Genomic DNA, 25,133 nt, shown 5'->3' on the forward strand with positions numbered 1-25,133 from the left:
CCCCTCTCTGGAAATAATTCATAGTAAGGGGTCATACAAAGGGGTTGTAGCTAGTGATACTAATAAAGCATTCAGAGACCACAACTACTTTGAAATGCAGCTTAAGTCATGTTAAGACCACCACTGTACCTCAAAGGAAGGAAAAGCATTTACTTTTCTTCTGTACTATAGAGAAGATTAAAATTTGAAAAAAACTATTATTTGAGCTCAAAACCTTCAGGCAATCTCCAGTCAGCCTCCTTGCCACAGTATCTGATATCACTGCAAGTTTCAGCACACACATTTCCTAGTAACTACACAACATTTAGAAGATCTTTCAAGGGCAGAGCTCACCACCACAGTGTGCAGCGCAGGGCTGTGCACCCGTCACAGAGCTTCTGGCTGGAGAGCACCATTTGCTCAGCTTGCAAGCAATGCTCATTAGCACTTACACAGTCCTGAGATTGTTCACAGGGCTCAAAAATTATTTGGATTAATAAAAGCCAAATCACGTCCCACACACAGCAGTGCAGAGTACAACTGGGTCACTAGATCTCCAGTGTGTGGATTCTTAAGTAATTATAAGTGCATGTTTAGGAGATTAAGTAGCACTATCCAAGGATTCGGAAGGATTTTAAATGCTGAGATATTTATCAGGTCAAATATATATATAACTCAAGACTGTTTTCAGTGATAGATTAAATGCATGCAAAATCTTTCTCTAATGTAGCTTCAGCTACAGTTCAAAATGAGGTAGCCTAAGAAATGTATTTAGGACAATGAAAAAAAAAAAATCCACGTGTGGAAACAGGACCAAAGGCTTTATTCAGAATCCTTTGAAGAAAAGTCTCCTGTGTTTTTTAATCAGCAGTATGCTGGCGCAAGTGCTGCATGTTCATAAAGTATTAGTTCACCGTTTGTTGTACTGGGGTCCCTCTGGCATTAGGTAGGTTAAGCAATTGCTGGTACCCAATTAATTCATTGATTTCCACTGGTAACAAAGTTACTGCATCTTAAATTACAGATAAACTATTCCAATAGAGCAGAGAAGAAAATGAATAAGTGTAGTCTTATTAAAAAAAACCCAAACAATAAAACCACAAAATAACCCCAAACAAACAATTCTAAAAAAGTAAACATGCCCAAGCAATTGCAAAGGTAAGATGTATAAATCAACCAAATAATGATTAGAATATTTTAGCATTTTTTAACCAGATAGATAAGTATATGTTTACTCAATGTGGCTGAGATGTGCTGTATTTTAGCAAACATCATATAGCTAAGGAGAAGGCTAAACATCTTAATGTACTCACTACTGGACAATAATTAAGAAGAAATAATTCACTGCAATTGCAACTCATGCTGGGCAATCTCTCCTACAACCTCATTTTAAAGATACTTGTAGTTTTACTTTACTGGATTGGTAAAGTGAGCTCTGGTTGGAGCAAGCAGAATATACCAGCTCTTCTTTTTTAAAATACTCTAGTTTTCTTCTCTAATCCTTCACTAAAAGGCACAAATTTACTCTGAATAGAACTTAAACTTGGATGGCCATCGCCATTTACAGAAAGTTTTGAAGGTGACAGCAAAGCACATTTTAAATTGTTGTGCCTTCAATCTGCAAGAGACTGGAGCCTGTAGGAGTTCAGCTGGGTGAATGCCATACCAAGAGCAGTTGGCAGATAAATACAAGAGGCATTGCTGCATCTCACACCTTCCAAGAAAAAGGACCACTTCCTGGGGGTGGTCCAGATCTTTTAGTGATTCCACAAGGTACATTTCACCAAGGAAAGGCTTGGAGGTAGTATGTTTGCCAGCCTTCAGAAGGACTGGCTGGGGAGCTGGGGTCTTGGGTCATCTTCCTGGCTCTGCCTGTTCTCTGATTGGTATCCTTGGGCAAGTTCATATCAAATCTGAAAGATGTAATTTCCTTGACCTTGATGGGTGATTGACTTCCATTACAAAAATTTTACAAAGTGGGATTTATATTAACTTGCTATAACCAGTTCCAGGTCTTGAAACCACACTCAGAAAAAGTAGAAGAAGACCAAAGAAAAGGAATAGAAAATTATCAAAGGTCTTTGAAAGTATGGCATGGGAAAAGGCTGAAGCACTTGGATTGATTCATTTCTATAGAAGGGAAATGAGATGAGACATGACAGGAGTCTTCAAATATGTATTAGGCAGAAACAATTCTCTGTATGTGTATTGGGCAGAAGCAATTCTCTGCATCCTCTGCAGATAGAACAAGACACGCAGGTATAAACTCTTGCAAGACAAATATAGGTTAGATGTCATGAATTAGTTTTAAAAAATATAAAAGAAACAAGCTTCCTAGTCAAAGTCCATCCTTTACACATGATAAACAACAGTAGAGAAAATCTGCACCAAATCATGCTTAGTATTACTGATCATCTGTCAAGAGCAAGGACTTCTCACCATGCTGCCCTGTTTTCACTGACCCGACATCTCTGATTTCCTGAGAAAGCTTTGTGAAATTCCTTACATATATTCATTACCATTTCTTAAGGGGAAAAGTATCTGTTATCAAATATGGTATTTTCTGGCTCATTCTGGCTATAGTTTTACTTGTGCACTAGAGTATAATACACATTAGGAGTATAATACACATTTCTAGACTCGTGTCTTGTGGTCTATAAGAAAGTGCCTTTAATGTCTAACTTCCCTCTTTGCTATTTTTTTATTAGCTTGTTCTAATTTCCCTGCAGTTCACACAGTTCTCTCTTTCCCTTGTGCAGTTTTAACAGGGAGGCAGCTCAGCTGCTTGTTCTGTAAAAAAGTCACCCATGGGACTAACTGAGCTCCAAGAAACTGTTTCATAAATTTGAATACTTTGATATGATAAATGCCAAAGCCAGCTTTGCAGAGATGAAGGACTGAATCTACTTCACTGCTGAAACACACCCATGGAAGTTTTTCCTCAGCCCAGGAAGTCTGGAGGGGATACAATTGCATCACATAAAAGCATAAGTGTTCCTAAAACTTTGCCCAAGGAAGCAGAGCTTTGTTCTACTGGAGCTGAGAACAAGTGGCTAAGTGTGACATTTGTGTCTGAACACTTCAAACATGATCTTGAAGCATTATCATGCTCCCCCTGACATGGCCTTGGTGAACTTCTCTTCCAGTGCATTGTTCCTACAGCTGGTGGTCTTTTTCCCTGCTGTCGTCCCAGAAAGCTCATCTCTGGGTCTCAGACCAATTATCCTGGGTCAGGGCAGTTTCAGAGAGCTGGAGGCACCTGGGGTTCAAATATCCCATATAAACCTTCCAATATGCTCCAAGATGGCTCATGTGAGAGCTCCTTTTCACAAGGCAGTGATAGCAACACTTGCCTGCCTCCCAAAAGTTTTCTGAAAGAAAACCAATTCTTATTTACCAACAGCTTTCAACAGAAATTTCTATAGAAGTATCAATGTACTAAATTGCACTTAGATCCAAAAAGTCAACTGAACTGGTTTGCCCGCCAAAAACAAAGGTTTCTGTGTCTAGCTATATCATGCAACACAGAAATGCTAAAATCTGCTACCACACTGCATCCCTTCAGCCAGCATGAAAGTGCAGGCAATTTGTACAGAACCAGTGGAGCTGGTACTAACACTACCCTATGGAGAGGCTCTCTGTATTTCAGCTAACTGGAGCTCTTTATGCAGCTGTAAATAGATTAACCTTCAAGTGTCTAATAATTTGTTAGGGAGGCTTTTTTTAAACAAAAGTGAGACATTTGAAAACATAGGTTGTTTTTTATCTGCTATTGTTGGAGTTCCCACTTGCAGTCACAGTGGAAACACCTTGTTCCCAAGTTCCCTGGATGATATGAATTCCCAGCTGGTGCTGCAGCAGACTGCTAGAGACCTTTCCTTCCAAGGTATATGGCACTGACTGGACTGTATGAAGCCAATGAAAACAATTATTCAAGTTAGTATGAGTGCAAATGATCCCTAAGCCCTTAATTACTCCCTTTACTTGTACTGTTTAATTCCCATGCATCACTCTGAGTTCTAGGAGAGTTTGTCCTGAAGCCCTGTGCTGTAAACCCCCCTGGCTCACGGACAGTTTAGGACTCCTGATGCAAGGTGGGTTTTAGGGCCACCCCAGCTAAGCTGTCCCTTCCCATCTCTCAGCACCTGCAGATTACTCCGAAAATTTTTTATACCCTGTATCCATTTCCTTTGAACCACTACCAGAAAAGTTGTTTCATCTCCAGCACAATCCTGCAAAAGAAGAAGGAAAGTATAAAATCTAAAGCCCCCCCAGCCCACACCAGATGAACAGGTATTTATATAAGGTGATTTGTTCCTGTACCTTTGCTAAAGTGTTGCCAGAAATGAATAGTTAGAAATCTGCTACGCAAGCCCAATGTCAACTGTGGTTTATTTATCTCCAGGTCTCCAAGCTAACACTGAAGAGAAGTTAAATTTAGATAAATTTATTCTAAGTGTAACCAAAATGCAGTAAGTAACTATCACTTGATATGCAGGAATATACACTACATATTGGGGGATATAAAACATTCTAAGTGCTGCATCAACCTAGTTTATTTTACTGCAATAGGCTTCTACATCTCATGTCCCACTCTCACAGCAAAATTGTGTCATAATTATGAGGTCCAATGCCACGCCAAGGAGAGGGATGGGAAGAGCTGAGAGTGTTTGGTTCTCAGCTGTGCTCCTGGATGAGGTGGGACCCCCAGATTCAGAGCACCACAGCTGCACAAGGTGAAACATCTGAAGGCACCAGCAGCTGGCTCCTCACCCTCACAGTCACAGGCAGAGGCAGCAGCATCTTGCTGGCCACAGGCAGAGTTTGTGACCCTCACAGACTGCAGGGCCAATGTGACTGAGCACCTTATCCACCACAATTGGTTTGTCCAGCCCAAGCTGCCAATGCAAGATGCCAGCACACCTAGCCTGGCTCCAAGTGACAGGACAATGTCACTTGGGGTGGGAGGATCTTGTGATGGAAATGGAAGTGGCAAAACCTTCAGAAAGCCAAGTCTGGAGAAAACCCTGACTTCCTTACAATCCACCAGTGAAAAACATCTAAAAACTCCAGCAGAGCTGCCTTGCCAAGTAAATTTCCCTCTAAAATACCTATATAGTGAGGTAACCTTCCAAACAAGCATGCAGTATTTTCCTGGAAGCATTATCAAAGCTAATTACGTATACATTTCATTAGTTAATTACAAACTGCAATAAAGTAGGGTGAAGCTTTGTGTCTGCTACCATAGAGGCAAATGTTATCACAATTCTTATTTAGCATCAGTCTTCCAAATCATCCCTGGGTGCCATGCAGGTGATGGGCAGCATCAATAAGAGAGGGAGTCCCTTGTCTAAAGCCATGAGAGAAAACAGCAAAACAGAGATAGCACACAGGCAGGTTGGAATCAAGCACTAACAGAATGACCATATTTTAAGAACTATAAACAGACATTATAATGTATTTTAACAGTATCATCACTCCAAATATCTGGCTATATGGGCAGGGGAGAGGTTCGTAAATGGACCTTGCTGCTGTACTGCAACCCTGCCAAGATGCTTCTCACCACCCTGGCTAAGGGCAGAAACCATCTTATGACAGCTGCTGAGATACCACTTAGGGAAATGTTAGACATCTATCCAACCCAATTAAAAAGAAAATAAAATAAAAAATTATGCAGTTATGGAACTGTCAGCTCCATAAAAAAGCCAGTCTGATTTAAAATGTACCAATCTTTGATATTTTAAACTAGTTTTACTAGTTGGGCTTTTTTTGAAACACGATAGCTGGCATGCTTCAAAGTGGGGAATACCAAATGAATCGTAGCTGCAAATTGTTTACCATGACAGTCCACAGTTTAATCTTCCAGCTGTGACTGATAGCAAGCTTCTATCACTTAGTGAGCTGCTTGGAGGCTTTTTTCAATTAATCTGAATTTTTTATCTGCAGGTACTTTTGATTCACACAATGGGTAGACAGATGACAGTTCAGGAGTGCACACATTCCCTGAAGCCATCACAACTGAGCTCCAGAGCAGGACTGTTGGTAAGCCATGCATAATTCAGTACATTTCTTAGGGCAGCTATTGCTTTGCCAAAGAAGTGGGACTGACTTGTGCACACAAGAGACAGTTTCTTAGCATCAGCTTTTTTCCTTTAAATTTTCTTGCATCTTTCTTTCAGGCTTAAGCTTTTTAAAATGACACTTTTTTAAACTACATCTGAGACATTTTTAGCACATACTTCCAAATTATTCTTTGGAAGGCATACAGAGACCATGACGCTACCTCTTATTCTTCTTTCCCACACAGCTTGACAGTGTACAGGCCTGTTCTGTATCTAAATTTACAAGCTGTGACAAGTGATAAATATCCTAATTCTAAAACACTATTGTGTACCTCTGAGACAATTAAAATTCCTTAGATACCTAGATGCAGTACATAATACATTTAATCAACATTAGAACATGTCAGAGAAAGAACGTTTTATCCCAGGACATATCCAAGCATCTAAAAATAGGCCTTCAGTTTAAATAAAAGTATTGTAATAACATTCATTGGGAAATCCCCTTTCCTCAGATTACAAAAGTAATATTAATTCGTAGATTGTCTCGTGCAGTAAGAACTGAGCAGAAGAGTTTATAAAAAGCGTCAAATAAATTGTATATTCTTTTTTTTAAGAGAAAAATTCTGGGTAAAAGTGATGTATTTTTAATTCTCTCATTTAAACGCAAAAAAATCATACCATACACTGAGGTCACAGACTGAGCTCCAGCCCACACTATTCCATAGAGTTTAGCAGCAGAGGAAGACAATACAGGGGTTTCCCAGGTTTGGTCATAAGATGCTTTGATCAAGACATGCCATTTTATTCAAAACTCATCATTCCTCACTCCATTTTGCTTAGTTTCTCTGGAGGCCGTGCATACCTTTCCAGGAATGGCAGTATAACTGCAATGTATGATAGAAAGGAAGTTAATCACTGATTAAACTTCAGTATTACATTATCAGGGCATCAGAAATGCACACTATTCCTGAGATGCATGTTAGTAGTAGGACACAACTCATTCCTTCATTTACTGTGTTGCTTCTCTGCTTTTAGTGATGAGGTAGAAGGGTGTCTCCTGACTCTGCTCTGCCAATTAGAACTTATTTTCTTTTTTGTGGTACTTTAATTAAGGACTATAATGGAATTTGTCTTCTTTGGGGAGCTTACTTTAAATAAGAAAACAAACAGAAAAGATTGCTGTCATGTTCAGCTGGATAAAGACTTGTGACATGCAAAACCTGACTGATCTGGCCTCATTTTGTGTCACCAAGGTTCACTGTGCAGCATTAGTGTTGCTGGTGGCTGCTGCTGGCTTCATACACCAGCTGGCCAGTGTATGCATCATCTCCATTGCATTCTGGTTAGTTTTTACCTTTTTACCCAGAAACACACACAGCTCAATGCCTAATGGCCCAATCCAGACAGAGTGCACTAAAATAACACTGTACTCTTGGTGAATCAGCACACAGGGAGTGATGTGCCCCATTCTGAGATGAACCCCACCCATGCACGATCTGATGTCAAGGTTTATATGGGAACGTTGCCAGCTCTTCCAATGAGCTCCAGCTCCACCTCTGAGTCAGAGCACTTTATTCTCTCATCCTAAATATTCATATTTCTGCATAGGTGTTTCTGACTCTGCAGCCTTCTATGGAAGTAGTGATGGCAACTTACACTGTGTCAAGTCAGATGAGCAGATCATGATGTTGGGAAGAGCTTAAATTAAAGATTTACACCATGTAGCCCAGCTTCACTTCTTGCCATAGGGAACAGAGAGACAAAGGCTTGTTTGTAAATCACACAAACAGCAGCAGCTTTCTCCTCCAACCTCACCAATGCCACAGGTAGACCCTCAAAGCTGCCTCATGGGAAGCATGCTACCATTTCTTGGGCTCATGTCCAAGGGACTGAATGTCTGCTACTGCTGATGGTAGTATTTCTGATGTTTTGTGTACCAACAGCCCACAGTTTCTGAAAACTCTCGCCTTGGAGGAAAATACTGTGCAATCATTCCTGTTTTATTCAGCTTAGTGTTCTTGGTTGGAGGGTCTCAGTCTGTCATTTTTCTGCCAGTGGTGGTTTTACTTATTTCAGACCTCAGTCAGCTTTCTTCTAGCATTTAAATTAACTTTGGAAATCCCAAGTTGAAAGCCTGTGGTCTCACACCTGTCACAAGACAAAGAACCACAACATTCTGAGCTGTTTACAGCCTCATGTAATCTTGTCCAGGCCTCTAGAGATTGTCAAGCAGCAATCCGGAAGAAAAGGCTGTTTAAACTGCAATTTTCAAGTTCTTGGATCACAGCTAATAGGCTCGTGGCAGTAATGAAAGCTGCAAAAGATGCTGTTCCGTCTATTATTTCAGATATTCTTAAGAGCACCTGGAAGACTTACATAAATAACCTCAATTTTAACCTGTTTGGACTAGTTTAGTGCGATGGAAAAAAAATGTCATGAGTGATATTCCAGCCCAACCTCTACATGGAAAAAGTTTTTCCTCTAAAAATAGTGCTGCACTCTTTTGGCTGTAACACTTCTCATACTACTAAATTAGAATTCACAAGTCTTCTGCAGGATTCCTAATGGGATCAAAGATTAGAAACATCTTTGAAGTTTGTCTTCCTCTGCTCCACTGTTAATACATACCTGCACTAATCCACCATGGTTCTCCTCAACTAATCAGTCACTCTCCTTCCCAAAAGGGACAGTTTACAGGCTTTTTCCAAATCCTCATTTGTTTGTGTTCATTATCCACACTTCATTTTGCAAGAGCATACCATTTTGTTAATTGATTTTTCATGTTCTATAAAGAGGACAGCTTTGTTTTCTGAAACCTTTTGGTCTTAACATGATTTGCCAGTAATATTTACAGTACTTATAACTTTGGTACTGTTTATTGCTGGTAAGGCAATTGGATTGAACTGTGTGTGTGAAAAATTCACAACATTTTACTTTTGACTACAGCTATTAATAATATGATTGCAAGGAGATCATCTCAGTCTCACTTTTTAAATTTTGTCCTTTTTGAAAGAAATCAAAGAAACACTGAACCTCAAGCTTATTTGCTTCTTGTTTAGGAAAACAAGCTAACAGCCTCACCGACCCTAAGCAGAAATCATACAAGGGAAAACAATTTAAAAAATCCTTTCAAAATTTACATAACTCAAAACTGTGACACAGGTATTTTTCTTTGTCTCACTGTGACTCAAAGTTGGCTCATAACTACCATATCAAACTTCCTGTATCTTTAAATTAATACTTATTTTTTGGAAAAAAAAAAAGTTATCTTTGGAAGAAAGCCTATTATCATAGAGTCTGGAATGATTTTTGTCACTGACAGTTATTGGTTTAGCCAGGCAACTGTTTGATTTACTTAAAGGTTTCAAAGCCAGAATGCCTCACTGTGCTCACTGGCTTCAACCTCACAGACAATACAAAATGCAGAATTGAACCTGAAGCAATAAGTGGTGCTTTTTGAAGATGCATCTTTATACAGTTTAATGCATCTAGATTACCACAGGCTTGAATTTCAGAAAGCACAAAAACTGCAGATGAAGTCAATGAAATACCCCAGTGATGAGCCTCATAGCAAGACATCCAGAATGAACCCTTTTAAAATATTGGTTTATAAACTGAAATGAAATGCATGAGAGGGACATGGTGAAACAGAAAGTTTCTCAAAAGTCCTGCAAGGTCATACTTCATTAGTGAGAGACTATGAAGATTTTAACTGTGATTCCACTAGAAGGCAAGGGAAAAAAAATAAAGAAAAAAATAAAGAAAAAAAAAGAAAAAGAGAAATGAATGAGCTCTCATTTCTTCAAAGCCTTATTCCTTATTTTTCTTTGGGCTAAATTAAAAGATTAATCCATTTCAATGAATATCCACAGGGTTCACTTCTAAATGAGTATTTCCTCCCATAACAGATAGAATAGGAAGATTAGGAGTACGAAAAGGAGAAAATTTATAGTGAGTTTTCTGGTCTTCAGAGGGGTTTTAATTTGGATTTGACAGACATGTTCCAGCTGCTGCTGGTCTTCATATTTTCAAAAGGACATATTAAGTGCCACTGTTCCAAGTGCTGAGTGTCCCCAGAAAGATGAGTGTTGCGCTTCTGCTTTTTACTGGCTCTGGACTGACTGAGGCTTTTCCCCAGACTGTAAAATTCACACTCCACCATCAGCTCTCTTCTTCCTCATGTCTCTCTCACATTCCTATCAGAGGGGATACACTTCAGTATCACTGAAGACTAGATGTTTTAGAAAACATGATATAAAGATTGAAAAAAAAGTTATTTTAGAAATAGCTTCACTGCTTTCTTTGTATCCCTCTGACTTCATCATACTGCAATAAAGAAAGTAGTCATGATCTCCCATTGACCAGGGAGGCACAAAATCAGCCACAGAACACCTTTAAAATAAAGAAGGTGTTGGTGAAACTGCCCTGTACAGGGGTACCTAAGCATTCACGAGACTGATCATTGAATCAACAGCTTCCCACAGAGTTAAAGAACAGAGACACTTTGGGTGTCTGTAATGGGAATAATCTAATCATGGAGCAATGCACTGCCTTCTCCAGTGAAACTGGTGCCTGGCAGCCTGGTGTGCAAGTGGTTTGAACTACTTTTTACCCTCTACAGATTAAACACTAAGAGTCGCCATGACTAAATTAGGTGCACATAATCAGTCTAATAATCCTGTGTGGAAATGGGCCAGGAAAGAGGATTTGTCACTATCTGTTTCTTCCTTGTTGTCCCATTACCCAATACACGTGCAAACTTTTGTATTCTCCCACCCCATTTTATGGACAGGAAAGTGAGGTAGATAATTTAAGCCACTTTTGAAAAACCAGACAGAAGTAAGTGCCAAAAATTGGAACTGGAGCTGCAAGATCTGAGCCAGGACAATTTTAGAACACAGACACAGAATCTCCCAGACCGGACTTCTGACACTAAAACCACAGATTTTATATGGCACTTTGTAACAATAACAAATATGATGATTAAGCACTCGAGTTGAGCTGGCACAAGAGCTTGGCAAAATTCTTTCAACAGTTCTTTGCTCATAAAAAGCAAGCTTTGCAGAATTCAGAGTTTCGTGGATTTCTTCAGTTTTGACAAACTTAAGCTCAGCAAATTTGAAACCCCTTTAAATATTTCAGGTTGGCATCTTCATATAAAAGTAGTTCTGCATTTCCAAACCATCTTGATCCTCCTCCCTCTACTTATTCATTACTAGGGGTGGTGAAGATCCTCCCATTGCGGAATTGCTCCCCTTTTCTGTGTGTTCTGATAGGCAGGGGAAGAGGTAATAATGGAGATAGCAAAATCATTATCTAAGCCATTTAAATGTTATCACATATAAAATACTATCACAAGCACCATAGATAGCTAAAACCCCCTGAAATTAACAGACAACTTATACTTCAGCACTGTTGTTTCAATCTCTGCAAACAAGGAGAAACTTCTGTGCCTACACCCCCACGTCATTCTTTGAATCTTTGTTTTTGTTTGGGGTTTTTTTGACCCATCATTAGCAACTAGAGTATGAAAAGTAAATGCTGCTAAGTAAAGGCAGCTAAAATGTCTTATAGCCTTTGCTCTACCTGGCTGACATACTGCACTTTTCCAGATGCTTCACTCCACAAATCTGAGAATCTTAACTCAATACTGTTCTATTTTAGTCTTATTCACAGTGAAATGAAGGCATTAAGTGATTCTTTCATCAAGGCATTAATATCAGAACAAGATCAGAGGGGAAAAAAAAATTGAATTTGTCATGAAGAAAACTGAACAGAAAATCAGTCACAGAAATATGATTGGAATGTATTTTCATGCAGGAAATTTTTGTATTTACATAATACTTATGTATTTAAGAACAATTGGTATACCTGTCTACCATGTGACAATTTTGAACGTTCTACCCATTTCTGAGGCAATTACATATCTATTCAAGGCTTCTGTGCTCGCTTTAATTTCCTCATTTCTCCACCCACCTGAATCTGACACTTTGACATTTATGCTTATTGGAATGGAAATTCAACATTTAGCAAGGCCAGGCAATGCAAGGTCAAGAACAAGTGACAAATATATATATATATATAGAAGAAAGGATCATGGAAGCTTATATAAATAAAACATGCAGTTTCATTTTTCAATAATTTTTAACAAAACAATAGCTGTCGTGAGACACTAAAACAAGTTTTGAAATATTCATCACCATTTTCTTCTTCAGTCTCAAAATAAATTGCTTCAGCACTCAGAGCTGTGGGTAGGTATTGAATAGCATTATGTCTTTTAGTCTAGCACCTCACTGGAGAAGAATTGCCTCTAACACCATGCTATTGTTCTATTTAAGGAATCTTAAGCAACAGGGATTTCATCACTTGAATTGGAAGATTATTTAACAGACTACTAGACCTTATGACTATGAAGTATTTCCCGATATTACACTGCCATTCTTCCATTTCCTGAACTCATAGCAGTTAGCATACCTTAACTCATTCTAAACAATCCATCCTTCTTCCAACCTTCCACACATAAAATTCTTACACAGTGCTTGACAAACCCCTTTCCCACGTGGTACTTACAGCATGTTAGAGTCTATTCTGATGAACTACATAAAGCTAATTATGTGAGCAGGACATTCAGCTGATCAATCAAGATGCAGATACAAGTGAGAGCACTCTAAGCCCCTCAAACCAGTAAAACAGAAGGTACAGTCTGAGCATCATGCTGCCTCACTGCACAATCACAGGATAATACTGGGAACCATATCCCACAGCTGTGGGCCTTTGGTGGATGACATGAACCCCTCATGCAAATTTAATTGGGGCAGATACAGGGAAAGCTTCCATAAATTGCATTTAAAAATCCAAGGGAAAATACACAAGGTTAAGTATTTTGATATAAGTTGTTTAAATTGAAAATTTTCCTCTATGTTTACACAATTGTTTCTTTCCACTCCAAATCATAGATAGTAGTTTCAACCTTAACACAACTTTCTAGTAATTCACTTTTTCTCATATTTTTCAGAATACATTCACACTGCTCTTAGACCAAAGTATCTCAATTTTTCAATTCTAGTCAATTTAGACCATAAACAAGCAACAGATTTTTAGACATACAAAGCCCCCCTTTTTCTAAGTAAAGAATAATGGTGTAAAGTATGCATTTTTGACAACCTCAAAAGTAGTACATCAGAGCCGGGACTAACTTTGAATTTTTCAGGCAATCTTGAACAAAAGTATTAGTGAACAAACTTATCTGTGGCACAGAACAAATCTGTGGAGTACCGATAGCAGGATCTGGAGCTGAACCTCAGCCTGGGCTTTCCCAGACACCCACAGGTGTCAGGCCATGTGGCTTTGCCCAAGCAGAAAACCTCCTGTGGGCCTGGCTGCACTGTGGTACAGAGCTGCACTGATGTGGGAAACCATGGGATGAGAGGTGTGGAAGTGGCAGTGGGAGCTGCAGGCTCCACACTGAGTGGAGAAGAACATAAGTAGCAACACAGGATGGACACATTGCAGCTCCCCACCTCCATTGGTACAACAAGCTCTCACTGCCTTCAGTTCTCTGAGTTGTTTGATTCAGCAACTGCCCTTGTCCTCTGTATGGAATGAAGAGCTCACCACCTTGAACCATTTAACCATTTTGTTTTGAACAGGGCAGGACAGCCAGTGATGATCCGTGGTGAGCTCTCCTGACCCATCCTAGAACCCAGCTTTGAAATGGAGTGGTCTTTGGCTTTTTATATTGCACCCCACTGCCTTCAGCAAAGTCCAAAGCTGCCTTTTGTGCCACCATCGTCATGAATGAGCTCCACAGGCCCTGGCTTCCCTGTGTGCAAACAGCAAGTTACACACAGGAACCAAGAAGTGGACTTTAAATGGCCAAAACAGACTAGTGACCCTGGCTGGCAGGTTGGTTCCCTACCCCAGAAGCTGGCGAGATGCTGAGCAGTTTGGATACCAGAGGTGCCCCTTCAGTCTCAACAGAAAATTGGGCAGGACATCACAGGAGCAGAGCCCCATTACGACTGATCCTGATTAGCAGCTGGTAGCACAACTGTCACAGTTGGCACGTTATTGTCAAACAGCAGCCTGGCTCGTACCCACCATCCTGGGATGGAACTCCAGGAAAGACCCAAGAACAAGCTGGCAAGTGCTGAGCAGCCTGTCCTGTCTCACCAAGAGAAAAGAGCGCAGTCCTACTGCTTCAAATCCATTTCATTGGGTCAATCTGAATATGTGAGGTATTGCCAGAAAGTCAACCAAGAAGCACAGCACAGGCTCTGTGCACAGCCAGGCTTGCTGCTTTCAGAGGGGTCACAGGAAGGGAAGAAATCTGGTGAGGAACAAAGCTGCTGCTTTGCAGCTCCATTAACAAATTTCCCCTCAACACAAACATCACATCTCCTTACTCTAAACAAGTAGGGTTTTTCTCCCTAGACAAAGACACTAGTTGGGACTTCTGGAAAGAAATGTGTTTTGGCAGAACTAGCATCACAAGACATCTGGGAGAGGAGAAAAAAGCAAGAACAGGATCTCACCAGGGCCCCTTAAAGAACCACTGTTTACCCTAAAACACTCCGTCCCTAAAATAAACCAGTGTTTTCTTCTCACTTAGCCATAGTGATTGGCATTTTAGCAACCTACAATATGCCATGATTTTGAGGTGAGCCCCTCCATTTACAACAGTGGCAGTTCATCTATTTATAACAAATGCACGCTTGTAAGATGTTATCAACTACTTCTGTCTCCCTGACACACAGAGATGCCGCTTAAATAGAACATTATGTTATGTGTGTTTGAAGACTTCTAAAGCTAGATAATTTTGCACTTTCCACCCTACTGAGCTAGGAAATTAACAGTAAAACTTTATCCTGCCCTCTAGGAAACCTGATTTAGTCAAAGACATGATCTCAGGTAGTAGCTACAGAATCAGCTATTTATTTAATTTAAATAAAACCATTCTTCCAGCAGATAGTGAAGGGGGGAAATAATATGTCATACTAAGATTCCTGAGCCAGTATTTCTCCCCTACATCCTTTCTGTGCACGTTGAACTGCACTGCTGCTCTGTGTTAAATAAGCTGCAGTAGAATGGAAAACAACTAATTTGTGCTCCCTGGGTGCTGGGCAACTAATTTAACTCTTGCTGGCATATAACCTATAAATAGAAAAAGATGGCACAGCTTCATACTGATAACATTTCTATGAAAATTAATAAATTAACAGTAAGAGAATATTTTTTCTTCCTACCTATCTACCCCATGAAGAAGAGTTGCGTTGCATTTAATCCAAAGCAGGCAGGCAATATTAGGTGTCATTTCGTGTGATGACTTAACCAAGGGCTGAAACACTAAACACCAGATGTGTCCTCACCTGCTTGGCAACACACCTCCTTCGCTCAGCCTTGTCCAGGAGGAAGCACTATCCATTTGGAACTAAAGAAAAGCAAAAGACTTCTGAGCTGGACAGCTGTGCATGTCACAGGAGCAACGTGAGAGAGATGACCCTCGGGAGGAGCTCATTCTCTTGCTCTCACATGAAGGTAGAGGGAAACTAGCCAACAGCTTAGATGAGTTATCCAACTTGGCAGCAAGAGCAGAGTTATAGGTGCTGCTTTTCATCATGTGATGAGCTCAGCTCATCTCTACATGAATTTGTACAAGCAGAACACTTCCCCTGGGTAATTTTCATACCCATCTAAACCAGTCTTGTAATATGCACAAGTTGGTCACAACATCCTGATTCCAACATTAAAGAGCATGACCACCTTCAGCTGAGTTAGCTGAAACCAAATGCTTCCATTTCCTACCAGTGACTGGAATATGGCTTCATTTTCTATGTGCTTTATATACAAAGATAATGTAAAAGTACACCAGAATATATAAATGAAATCAACTTCTTTTAAGAGAACTGAAGAATCAGATATAACCTTCTGTGCCTGAGATTACTGATGCTTCTTCCACAGCTTTTTTAATAGAAATCAATGGATTCAAACTCGACGGCTTGGAGTATTTTGCTTTTAGAGTTGTATGAACCTGTATACACCCACTGTGTTCAAGGATAGTGCTGTATCTACAGATGTAATTTTTTTCAGGTTCTCACCTGAAATTGCTAAACAGCAATATTCCTTGCAGACATGTAATTTAGATCTAATCAGGTATCAGGTAATTCTGTTCCTAGAACAGGTTTTATATAACGAAAGACTAAAATATTACAACACCAGATAAAAGGAAAAGTTTTCCAAAGGCATAAATGTAGGGTAAAAGCACAAAGCAAATGAGGTTGACTAAGCTCAAAGTAAAGTTTATTAGGAAATAAACAAAAAAGAGTGATCAGTCCAACAGTAAAACAAGATACAATCACGTTTGGGGACATAGGAAAAGTTAAAAGTCCCTGCTGACATCAGTCTTTTGCATTTCAATCACCCCATAAAGGGGAAAGAGAAAATCCTTAGGGTTTAGGACTGTATTAATTGTATTTATTTTAATTAATTTCAAATTAATACAAACAGTGAAAGATTTAGGAGCCTGCAGCATCTTGTCTCCTCTGCTGCTTCATATCACCTGGTGGCCCTATCTGCACCCCTCCCGGGCTGATACCACTTGCTTTGATATTGACACAGCTCAGGCTCAATCCAGTCTTCAAAGAAAAATGGGCAGGAAAATCCCTCAATCCCGCTCTCTGCTCTGAGCCCAGGGCATGCACACACTTCCCAGGGATTGCAAAATCCAGGGGGTATTATTTTGTACTTAATAAAATTAACAGCCTTCACAGAAAATAGGATTTGGAATGACATTTCTGCCATGGGATCATTCAAAGTCTGGTAGATGTACCATGATATCAGTCCTGATACCTTTCATATCACTGGCATTACTTGCTCAATTTTTTAAACTAAGTTTATTATACTGAATATAAAGAAGCAGAAGAAAAGTAGACAAAAAAGACTATATCTCTTATTTTAGAAAATACTTGTCCTGCTCTGCATTGGGTGCCATTTACCTACAAAGTACAGATCACTCTGTTTATTTACTATTTCAGCTTGTAAGAAGGGATGTTCCAGGTAAAAACAAAATACAAGAAAGAATGTCTCAGGTTCATTCTTAATGAGATTTTCTCTGTAGCAGGGAAACCAACCCCTTCTTCATGCAATGTACATTCAGCCCATACACACCTGCTATTATTAATATTTTAAATCATTGATAAATAATTGTTTATTAATATTCAATAATTATCAATATTATTTTAAACTAATTTCACTGGGAAATCAAGATACCAAACCAGAGTCAGCGCACAAAAGAGATTAGCGAGTACTGAACAGATTTCTCTAATCCTAAATTAGATAGAAACTCCAGTCTGGACAATCCTGGAATACAACTGTTTAATATCCCTCCAGATAAAAGGGCACTTTTTGGACTTACGGTTAGTTGTCCTGCTTTGGTCACTCTGAGTGCTGTCGTTTGACTGGTTGCTGGAGACAGAGGATACACTTGAGCTCCTGACAAAACCAAATGCGGCCAGCTTAGCTGCTGGCAACCGTGAATAACCTGGGGGACGAAGTCCAGATGGGCAGGGCTTGGGGAGATTGGATTTTGCAGCACTTGGACATGATCCTTTCTTAAGATCTACTGAAAGAAGGAAAAAGAAAGAAATTTTTGTTAAACAAACTAAAATGGGAGACACTGACCATTACCTGTCCAGCTACATAAGGGCAGTATTAAGACTGAATGCAAGTTTTAATGGCTGATCAAACTGCAGTGATGTCTTATTCTTTGCTGCACTGAAAAGACATTTGGTGGAAAAATTACAGGTCACAATCATTTTTAAAAGGTGGAATATGCCAAGCACCCATGAGGCATAACTCAAACTTCCAGCAAAGTAGCATAGTTCAACGTTGCTACGAATTTCTTTTAATGTTATCTTCTTCAATGCTGTATCACTTTCTAATCTTATAGTCATTATGTGCAAATTTAAAAAAAACTCATACACAGAGACAAACACACTACGCATAAACTCCAATTTTGGAAACTATTGTAGTCCGCCAACAATCCTCTTCAAGGACATGGGACTTCTTTGTGTTTCATCAAAGAAAACACTTCTTTGAAGTTTTTTTTTTTTCCAAATTCCACTAAAAGAAAATGCCGTGTTCTCGTGCCAAGCCTGGGAACAAGGAAATGACCTGTAAAGTCATACTTTTTTAACATACCACTGGCCATTCCAACTGGTGGACTTCTCCTTGCTAAGCCATCAGCCCATGTGTGTGACATCAACCAAGTCTCCCACAGCTGCCAGCAGCAGGTTTGTCACACCTGAAGTTAGGCCACAACAGCACTCAGCTATGATGTCTGCCTGTGGTGACTCCTAACCAGGCATCTGTCTTCAGCTTCTGTCCTGACCTGTATTCTGCTGCTCTTGCTCAGGCAAACTGTTCTAAGCAAATCCAGAGCACAGGTTCACAGATATTCCTCTTTGTCTTCACAGGCCAAAGGTCCATAAACATGGCAGTCTTGTCTTCAAGGCCAAGGACCAAAGATTAGAGTTTACATTTGATTGGAAGGTCTGGATACCAGGTGACCCCAGACCTCAAGTGTAGATAAATTTGGACAGAGCTTTTCTTCCTAGATTTGAGAATACCAGATTCCTGTTCCTTGTGGAATTCTGAGCAGCAAAAATACATATTTAAAAAAAAAAAAATTAATAGTGGTCACCAAAAACTGATGCTAGAGTGTTTAATCAGGACCATGGGATAGGAGACAAGGCAGCATTAAAAACTCTCAACATATTCTGACAGAAAAGGCCACAAAGTCACCCTTTTTCGATTCCTACTCAGTGAACACTATTTGTACACTAGAACTTCAAAGGAAGAAGTGAACATTCTTAATATAAAGAAAAATACAAATTAACTGCACAGTAAGAATATGGTCATATTATTACAGTATTTAATTCTTTTGTAAACTATGTAGGTCACAGCCTTATTAATTTTAATGAAGCATTTCACTTTGAGAAGACTTTAGAGAAAACAAGACTAACTCCTTTGAGCAGAAAAATGTTATGGGGATTTGGAAAGCTAGCTGTGTACCTCATCACAATACTAATGCTAAGCTTTGTTTCATGTCACTAAGCCTTTTCTTTTGAAATAGAAATACGTGTAACACCAAGCTAAAAAGAGTTTTGTTCTCCTATAAAACACATTCCTATAAAGACAAAAAAATGTTCCTTGCTCAACAAATAAAACCATTTATGTACTCTAGGCTCTTAAAAATGCATTTTTGTACCCACTTTTCCCAAGCTGAGCCCTTTATGAAGAGTCAAGGAGATGGATGTTTGACTGCAGCACTTTAGAGCAACAAACTGTAAATATCACAGACATCCTGCAACAAAATAAGGGAAATTCCACTGGGGTAGTGGGATAAAGTTAGAAATGGCTTCATTCAAAAAGCTTTTCAAATATGTTTGCCCTAGGGCACTGTGGTTCACCTGAGACTCCTAGGTCCCCAGCTCAGCCACAGGGATCCCCACACCAAGTCCCCAGACTGACTGCTCTCTGCCGTCTGTGGCACACCAAGAACCACGAGTGTCACTGAAGAATTTCCTTAAAACCAAAGGGTTTTGGTGACAAACTGCCCAGCCATCTTTACCTTTTCTTCAAAGTCATTCTTCTAGACTTGGGCAGAGGATTCAGTGGTTTTTTCTCACACTTTCGTGCGTGTTTCAAGTTTATGACTTCAATTCAAATTCCCCCTGAACTAACAATATTTTGCATCTTGAACTCATCATAATCCTTAAATTATTTTTCACTTCTTGTCTTTTAATCCAGTTCTTCTGTACCTTGAGGACCTGGGGGCAGGACATTATCCTCATTAGAGATGCATTCAAATTCTTAAAGCTAAGTAATTTTGTGTCTTCTTTCTCATTAAAATACATGAGACATACATCAGCCTATTGTATGTATTTTCGGTTCTAAATATCATCAAGTTTTCTCATGCATGTTCTTTATTTCTGTTTCTTAAAAGTATAGAAGTACTCCTGCAAACAAGGTCTGGGAGTTCAATACAAAAGTTATTTTAATGCGCAGCTTTTGTTTTAATAAAAATCTACCAAAATAAGCTTAACAATCTTTCCAGTTGTCTCACCGCCTGAAGCTAATTATAGAATTAAGTATTGTCTGTATGCACACAAGTGATTTTCTATGACACTTCAAGCTGTTCCCATCTAGAAACATAAAAACATTTTGAGGTAGGGACTGATTGACATAAACTAGATGTGCCTGGGAAGACTTAATAAAAGTCTGAACTACACTTCTGCATCCTCACTGCACAGGGGCTGCATCTTCAAGCATGGGTAAGAGGCAACTTCCATGCAACTTCTCTGTGAAATTAAAAAAATGTTTAAGCTGAAATGAATGAAAAATTAAAGAAATTAGTTATACAGATATTTCTTATGAAAAAGAGTAGCAGTTCAAGACTTCAAAACTCCATAATTCAGGGATCATTGGCAAGTCTTTGTTATCTGCTGGTAGGGTTTTTGAGTTTTCTTTGCATTCATTTTTTTAAAAATTTTTTTGTTTTTTACCAACATTTCTGTTATAACTTTAAGCCTTAGATGCCATTTTCTCTCACTTTCTGATGCTCTGAACATCAGTATTCTTATTTGATATTGGGGAATCTGTGGCAAACAACTTATCTCCGATGTCTATGCATCAGTCAAAGATAATACAAGCAGAGTTAACCCAGCTCAGAGTTAACCCAGACGTTTGTATCTTTGCAGATTAAAAACAAATTGCACATGTGAGAAACCTATTCTGTTGTCACTACCTTTGTGGTTTCCCTGTATAGACATAACAACTTCTCTCTGACCAAGAACTTGAGGAAAGCAGCTTTAAAACAGAGGCATTAACAATTTACACCTAAACAGCAGTGAGCAGGTTGTGCCCAGCTCCCTGATGGTCTCTCATCCAGATACTGTCAAGCCTGGGACAGTTCAGTTTCAAAGGCCAGACAGTTGCCACTTCTTGAACATTTATTAATTTCTGATGGGTCAGTCCACCAATATATATTGGTGGACTGACCAAATGCTCATCTCCTCATGATTCAGATTCAAAAGCACCAAGAAACTGCTCTGTGCCTTCCCAGCACCCAGGAAAACCAAGGCTAGTTAGCACATTCTCAACACCTCAAAAACTTTTCATCTCACAATTCATTCAAGCTGCAGTCTGTGTTCGCTTTGCAGCTAATGTGAAAAGCAACAGCATCCATCAAAAACTTCCAGCACAGGAATCATGCATGCATAAGTCTCACTCACTGCATTTTCCACTGATAGCCCAGAGCAGCCAGAACACCTTTCTGCACCAGAGGTGCACCTCATCAGCCCAGATGCTGTTCACTGGCTGCTCAGAAGGGCTGTGGATGCCCAGCCAGAGACAAAGCTTTGCTCTCACCAGCAAGGAGGTCAGGTATGAAGTATTTGCCTGCTGCTACACCCATATTGTTCCACATACTGTTCTTATGAATGACAGCTTGGTACAACAGTCATATAGACAACTCTTCTTATATGATGGGGTTTAGCTCCTTGAAGACGCAGTAACTGGAGCAGAGAGGTGGCAGATGGCTATGTCTCAAGTAAGATGACAGTGTCCTTAAAAAACTCAGGAAGAAATGTGTCTGTCCCTTTGAAACTTTTTTTTTTAAATGAAACACATTCCGATTGCTCTCTCAAAGAAAACAGAGAGTGCCAAACGAAAACTCTGCAGATGAGTGGAGAACAGAGAATATTTTTCTCTGAACTATTCCCTTGTCCCCTCTTTCCTTAAACAGTTAAGAACCTTGCCAGTTCAAATCCAAGTACCTCAGACTGCAAGTACAGACAGAGCTGGAGAAGCAGTAAGACAACATTTCAGGAAGTAACCTCAAAACTTCTATAATCAAATCTCATTTATATGTTCAATTATTAGGTCATTATTAGGTTGTTTATTCCTGAGAATAAACATAAAAATAAAGCTTTTCTGCTGGGAGAAAGCTGTAGATATATTGTGGCATTCGAGATGAAATACATCATACATATGCAAAGACACAAATAAATGTCTATATCTGTGTCTGTCCAAGTAATGAGAAATATTGCTGTCCTGATTTATGGGTAAATTCAATCTTTAATGAAAGTTGACTTGCTTAGAAATGAGAGGAGCTGCTAGACCCTTGGGACTGACAAGTTTAATACACAGAGAGGTGATAAGAAAATAACATTTCATTAACTTACCCTTTGAGAAAAAAATATCCTAAACACTACTGAAAAATGTAGAATTGAGTTAAATTAATGAGCATAATTAAAGTGAAGTTTTAATGATGAGATATCTGTTGTACTTTTCAAAATCAGATATGAATTCCATCAAAATAATCAGCTAATGAATGCAAATCCTAACACACTTGCTTCAAGAAGTCTTTATAACCAAGGAAAACATATTAATATTTTACATGTTATAGACACAGTATCCTTCAATGCTTGTTTTGAATTACAAGTTTCCCATAGAAAGAGAAGAGTCTATTTACATAAAATAAACAAATGTTAAGCTTTCAGAGACTCTATGGCACCTATAAGTATATAAAGATGCAATTACTTCCTATTTTACCTGCTTTGCAGAATGCTTTTTCTTAGTCAGGCTGCTTGTCTGACCCACCTGAGGCAAAGCACCTAAGGAGCAGCACTGCTTAATAAGGAATTACAGCCAATGCCACCACATGTCCTATATCCTACAGAAGAAGAAGGATCACTGCTCCAACCCCATTTTAAGCATCACACAGATCACACTTGAGGGAGCACTCATCATTATTTTACTTTCTACTTGGCATAACTTAAAACTAACAAAACCCTTAATATTCTTGTAGCACTTGCAGTCCATCACAGGAGTTCAGGGATTTAATTATCAATTATTTCAGAGTCAGTTTTATGAGGATTAGTATTATACATGGGCCAAACCACTCAGCTTATCAGTTCTGCTTAACCAGACTGCTACATTATCAATGGCACGGCAAAGGGGAATTAAATCCTCATTACGAGGCACTGCTGCTGTCCTCGATACTGTGCCACGGCGATTTCTGTTTAAAAGCCTCCCTGGTACCTCACACTTTGTCACGGGATAGCAGCTGGCTAGATCCTTCTGTTTCCATTACCTCAGGGCAGGACTGATATCACTAGAATTGGAAACTGGATTAAAAGCTCAGGATCAAGCTGCAAGAGATGCTGATTAGCAATCTTGAAGGCAGGCCTGGTATCCTTGAGAGAAAAATACCCCTTAGTCCCCAGCTGCTTTTGCTGCAGTAACCCAAGCTCTCACACCCCACAACACCCATGAGCAACTCTCACTGGCACTGCATCCAGGATGTTAACCATATGTTCATGCATGTCATTTGCTCATGTTTGCAAATATGACTCTATCAAAGCTGTGTTTAATCCTGGTTTTCAAATAATGCAGCAAAACCAATGATGCAGATCAAATATACTGCAAGTAATACTACAGCTAACACCAAATTAAGGGAAAGTGGTTGAAAATGGTGTTTGGTACCTTAACATAGTTGGCTAAAAGGTGCCTGGCCCTGCTGTGGGCCCCTCTAATTAACACCCCAAGAGCTCTGGCATGCCAGAGGTTGCTATCCCATCCATCCCCTCCATGGCAACCAGGAATCCATCTCTGGTCTGCATCTGCGCTCTACTGTGGAAACAGGCACAGGAATCAGCTCTCTGATGCCTTTGTTTTGTCTCTCTATACCAGTCTTGTCCTATCTTCTGTCACCTCAGCCTCTTTCATTTTCATTTTGATTCTTCTTAAAAGGAAGTATTAAAGAAAAAAGACTGGTAAGAGGGCCTGTGAAGTTATCCATTGCTGAGAGAAAGATTAAGTCAATTGGGGCATAAAAGAAAAAAGGCTTTGGTCAAGGAAAAGGGGATCATAAGCCAATCTTGAATGGATAATTGGATAAAATACCAAAAATAAATGAATATAAAGAAACCAACATAAGATATCAGAAATACACCAAAGACAAATAAGGGGAAGTATTGAATCAAAAGAGAGCAATGAAAAGTACTTTGCAACAGAGTAAAGTATTGCAGAAAAATTAAACACATTCTTCATCTTGGAAGGAAAATGGAAGGTGAGATGCCAGAAATGAAAACAATGTGTCTTGGGGTGGACAGTGAAAAACTAGAGGCATTAGCCACCTCTCCAGAACAAGTCCTGTGTAATTTAAAATCCATAAAAACAGTCAGAGCCCAAAGACCAGATGATACACACTTTGGGATCCTGAAAGAGATGACAGACGGATTATTGGACTACCATGAGTTATCTTTAATACCCTTTTTGAAACAGCAAGGTATCAATAGACTAGAGAGAAACTAACAAAATAACAGTTGTAAGAAGGAAATTATGGAGAGTTATTAATCAAATTTTACTTCCAAAGCAGACAAGATCAAAAAAATAATCAGTAAAAAAAAAAAATTAAAAAAATTAAAAATAGCACCAAAAAAACCTTTGAGAAATATGAAAACATTAAGAAATACAACTTTAGTGGAATAGAATCACAGTAACAGCTCATGCAATTTAATTATGTATATTTCTCATGCACTGGCATTTTTAACAGATAAAAAATAGGACTGATGAGTTGATCCTGTTTAGATTTTAGAATGTCCCATAACATAGGAAGACAGTAAATGAATATACAAGACAAGCCCCTATGGGGGGGCTAAGGAAAAGTCATGTCTGCTAGCATCAATGATGCAGGATAATATTTATAATGGATGGGTGATGGATGAATAAAAATGAAGGCAATGTTCGTTTTTGAGGATCAGAAAGGATGTTTATTTGGTAATAGGTCCTGTTTGCATTTTCTCTCATATCTATCTCCCGAACTGGTTCCTGTTACACCAGGGCTTACCCTACTCAGATCCATATCACAGCCTCTTGCAGTTTCATTTAAATGGAAATTACAATCCAATTCTCTCTGCACCTGTATTCCCATGTTCAATGCTGACCAAACTCAAGTCACAGGGCTGAAAAGGTATTTACTACCCAGCCTGCAATCTTGGGGTGTGTCAGAAGTCACATACAGCTGAG

The 25,133-nt window shown here is 39.2% G+C and overlaps 1 protein-coding gene across 4 annotated transcripts in view; it reads right to left on the reverse strand.

The window, feature by feature from the left end:
* The window catches only part of MTUS2 (microtubule associated scaffold protein 2), a 262,109-nt gene that overhangs the window by 123,728 nt on the left and 113,248 nt on the right, over window positions 1-25,133 (reverse strand). For all 4 annotated transcript variants that reach the window (XM_085062168.1, XM_085062149.1, XM_085062144.1 and 1 more), the window contains one exon: window positions 17,455-17,661. In XM_085062168.1, the coding sequence (XP_084918294.1) occupies window positions 17,455-17,661 (207 nt within the window). The remainder of the gene's footprint in view (window positions 1-17,454; window positions 17,662-25,133) is intronic.

This window comes from Lichenostomus cassidix, chromosome 1 (genome assembly GCF_008360975.1).
Source record: "Lichenostomus cassidix isolate B80296 chromosome 1, HeHo_3.0, whole genome shotgun sequence".
Taxonomy (NCBI): domain Eukaryota; kingdom Metazoa; phylum Chordata; class Aves; order Passeriformes; family Meliphagidae; genus Lichenostomus; species Lichenostomus cassidix.